The sequence below is a fragment of the Akebia trifoliata genome, chromosome 4, assembly GCF_017979445.1.
Source record: "Akebia trifoliata isolate Shusen 1 chromosome 4, ASM1797944v1, whole genome shotgun sequence".
NCBI lineage: Eukaryota > Viridiplantae > Streptophyta > Magnoliopsida > Ranunculales > Lardizabalaceae > Akebia > Akebia trifoliata.
Genome location: NC_141378.1, coordinates 268,934 through 272,982, shown reverse-complemented (window position 1 = coordinate 272,982; position 4,049 = coordinate 268,934). Strand labels below are relative to the sequence as shown.

The 4,049-nt window shown below is 42.3% G+C and overlaps 1 protein-coding gene across 1 annotated transcript; it reads left to right on the top strand.

The window, feature by feature from the left end:
• Positions 1 to 321: 321 nt before the first annotated feature.
• On the top strand, positions 322 to 3,571 carry LOC147402679 (E3 ubiquitin-protein ligase WAV3-like). Its single transcript, XM_086438008.1, has 2 exons — positions 322 to 1,049; positions 1,244 to 3,571. The coding sequence occupies exons 1-2, from the start codon at positions 687 to 689 to the stop codon at positions 3,107 to 3,109; spliced, it is 2,229 nt and encodes a 742-aa protein (XP_086294134.1). The 5' UTR covers positions 322 to 686; the 3' UTR covers positions 3,110 to 3,571.
• Positions 3,572 to 4,049: the final 478 nt, after the last annotated feature.

The window sequence follows — 4,049 nt, the reverse complement described above, 5'->3', positions numbered from 1 at the left end:
TTAACTAGACGTTATGAAGGATGATATGGTATACTTCTTTTTGCTAAGCAGTAAGTAAGCACGAGCAGCACTACTATCTCGTGTATTTCAAATTACAAACCAAGTGCTTAGATGGAAATATTTCAATCGATTAACCAGACGAGAAAACGCCAAATTAAATGATCTCTCAGTCTCAGGCGCTGCAGGTCGGTGACCATAACGTGGCATGGCTGTTGACCTGCTAGTATTTTGTACTAACTGCCACCTGCCGGTCACCAAGTTAGCTTTTAGGTTACCTTTTCAAAATATATAATATAAATATAGTTCATCGAAACCTTTCTCAGATAGATGATATAGAGTCCAAGTGGAGTGTGGAGAGGAAAGACTCGAAACGCTAGATCCCAAGAGAAAGAGAAAGAGAGAGAACTTTCTTCTCTTTTAATTATTTTTTTCTTGCAGAAGCAGAACTGAGCTTTCGTTTGCAGTAATCTTTTGGGGCTATCCTATCGACAGAGAAAAAAGAGACAGTGAGTGAGAGAGAGAGAGAGAAAGAGGAGAGAGGGATCCATATTTTCCTTCTCGTTCAAACCTGATTCTTCCCTTTTGTCTTCTGTGGGAGCAGAGAGAAAGAGAATCAAAACGAGAGAGAGAAGAAGAAGAAGAAGAAGAAAGCGAAGAAACAGTAGAGTTTTTCGTTGTCTCTGAAAATGGGTACGGGTTGGAGGAGAGCCTTCTGTACGTCGATCCCTAGAGACCCAGAAACCACACTAACAGAGAAGCAGCAACACGAACAACCAAGTCCAAGCCCAAGCCCCAGAAGCTTTACCAAAATTGGATTTTTCTCTGGAAGCAGTAACCCTTCAACGCCAAGGTTGCAGTCTCAATCAATCTGTAGCCCTAGCTTACGGTGCAGAACGACAGCAACTGCGCCCACAACACCTTCAGCGCACGACAGCGTAAAACTCCATTGCAGCACCATAAGCCCCAGATTGTTCCAGAGTTCGAACCCATCTTCGCCCAAATCACCTTCCAGATTTTCTCTCTTCAAATCCGGTTTATGCTTATCCAGGGTAAGAATCCGAATTCATCTCTCTCAGTACGGTCTGAATTCATGAACTATTTGTTCCTCTTTTGCTGTGTTTTTCGCTTTATTGTACGCATTGGGTCGTTGGTAAGCGTTCGTGCGTGTAGATTACAAGAATGATGAAAGAATTTGACTTTATCGCTTATTTTCTTCGCTTTTTTTTTTTTTAATTTTTTGCAGAGTAGCTGTGGACTCTGTTTACAGAGCGTGAAAACGGGTCAGGGAACCGCCATTTTCACGGCTGAGTGTTCTCACTCGTTTCACTTCCCCTGCATAGCTGCGCACGTTAGAAAGCCTGGTAGCCTCATTTGCCCTGTTTGTGGCACCAACTGGAGAGAAGTACCTTTGCTTTCCGTTAACAAGAATCAGCAATCAAACCCGGGAATTGAAAATTCCAAATCGGACGGTTGGAAGAAAGAGATAGAAAACAAGAGAGAATCATCTCTTAGAGATGTTAAATCCAAGCAGGAGAAGAAATCAAAGCCGTCCGATCCAAGAGTCTATGATGATGATGAACCTCTTTTGTCTCCTACAGCAAGAGCTAGGTTCAATCCAATACCGGAAGCCGATGAGAATGGAGAGGAAGAGGAGATTGAAGAGTTTCAAGGGTTCTTTGTAAACCAAAATTCTTCATCATCGATCAAATCTGATGATCCATCCGAAATCAACTACCAGGATTCAAGAAATGTTCAAGTGAGAATAGTTCCAGAAGTTGCTGTAGTCTCTGTTGGACGAAGCCATGAGATCTACGCAGTGGCACTGAAGGTGAAGGCTCCTCCGCCACCAGCGCGTAATAGCACAACGTCGCCACTACTCGATCCGGCGCGCCGTGCTCCGATCGATCTCGTTACTGTGCTTGACGTTAGTGGGAGCATGACCGGCGCGAAGCTACATATGTTAAAACGAGCCATGCGGCTTGTGATATCTTCTCTTGGCTCCTCCGATCGACTCTCCATTGTTGCCTTCTCTGCGAATCCAAAGAGGTTGCTACCTTTAAGAAGAATGTCAGCTCACGGCCAGCGCTTGGCTCGGCGTATCATCGATCGGCTCGTTTGTGGCCAAGGAACTAGTGTTGGCGACGCATTGAGAAAGGCAACTAAAATTCTTGAAGATCGACGAGAGAGAAACCCTGTTGCTAGCATCATGCTTCTATCTGACGGTCAGGATGAGCGGGTCTCGAACAAATCAGATAATCGAAGGCGTCCATCGTCCCATGTGTCCTCTACTCGTTTCGCTCACCTCGAGATCCCTGTACATGCATTTGGCTTCAGCGAAAACGGCGGCTACAGCCACGAGCCAGTTGAAGATGCATTCGCCAAGTGCGTTGGAGGTTTATTGAGTGTGGTCGTCCAAGATCTTCGGCTACAAATCGTTGTTTCTTCCGGCTCAGCTTCAGCTGAGATCTCAGCCGTTTATTCTTGTAACGGGCGACCCACAGTGCTAGGATCCGGCCCGGTCAAGCTAGGCGATCTCTACGCGGAGGAGGAGAGAGAATTACTTATCGAGTTGAGAGTTCCTGCGTCTGCCATTGGAGCCCACCATCTCATGACCGTTGGATCCTGCTACAAAGATCCTGCAAGTCAAGAGCTTATTTACGGGAAGGAACAAACACTTCTCGTACCTCGTCCACAGTCCGTTCGATCATCTATACCGAAAATCGAACGGTTGAGGAACCTCTTTGTTACGACTCGAGCCATAGCCGAGTCTCGCCGATTGATGGAGCACAACGACCTAACCAGCGCGTTCAATTTGCTCTCTTCAGCTCGCGCGCTGTTGTTGCAATCAAGCTCAATTTCGGCTGATGAATACCTCTACCGCTTAGAAACTGAGTTAGCTGAACTTAATAGGCGCAGACAACATGAACAGCAGCCGAATTTACGAAGAAGAGCACCTGATCGTGAATCGACTTTTCTAGACGAGAATGTAGAGCCGCTTACGCCAACTTCGGCTTGGAGAGCAGCTGAGCAGCTCGCTAAAGTTGCCATCATGAGGAAGTCGTTGAATAGAGTCAGCGATTTGCACGGCTTCGAGAACGCGAGATTCTAATGTTTATTTTATTATTTTTTTTAACAGTAAAAAAAATGGAAAGGTTATACAGTGGCCCCAGCGCATAATAGCGACAAGCAGTACTCGACGCTTGGGACCTTTCCGCAGAGGAAAAATGACGGAAGGAGCAAAATAATTGAGAGATCTCATGATCAGGAGGGGGGGCTTTTCCTGTCTTTTTTCCAGTCCCCACATTTAATCTTTCAATTATAGTTTTATTTATTAAAAAAAAAAAAAAATTAAGAGGGGATTTGAAATCTGTAAATGGGTGTTATTGGAGAGTGGATAATAGAGTTTTCTTGTGTTTATTATACTTCTATCTTTTTTTGTTTCCACATTCGTGGGTTTGTTTTATATATAGATAGAGATAGAGCTTAAAGAGAGGGGAAAAGTAGATTGTGACGAGTGATGCTTTCTCTCACTTTCTTCTCTCTTCGTTAATTTTTTTTTTCTTCATCAAAACTGTCTCTTTCTTATCTCATTCCATTTGGGGATAGTTTGGTGCCATTTATCACTTAGTCTCTTATTTTCATCAAAATTTTATTCTAAAAATCTATAGTATTAAATAACAAATCTTATTTAATTCAATTCTATTTAATATAAACTTCAAATCCGTTCACATTCACACTACTTAAATTCACATTTTTTTAGGATGAATTACTATTTCATGAGCTGAAAACGATTTTGGCGTGTTGCTCATTTTTAATTATCAAAACGTGAACAATCACATTTTTATTTTTAAAAAAATCAGAAGGAAGTGACTATTTTGCAGGTTTAAAGTGAAAATTTCATTTTAAACCTACAAAGTAGTTACTTTAAAAACCTCTAAAGTTGTTATTGTTCGTGTTTAGGTAATTGTAATGAACATTGAGTCAAAATCGTAAATTTATCAAGAGTTGATCAATTTTTTGTAAATACCTTTTTTTTTAATCTTCTATTG

Coding starts and splice junctions, on each gene's coding strand:
- LOC147402679 (XM_086438008.1), top strand. CDS start 687: ATGGGTACGGGTTGGAGGAGAGCCTTCTGTACGTCGATCCCTAGAGAC. Junction 1,050..1,243: donor CCGGTTTATGCTTATCCAGG/GTAAGAATCCGA, acceptor AATTTTTTGCAG/AGTAGCTGTGGACTCTGTTT.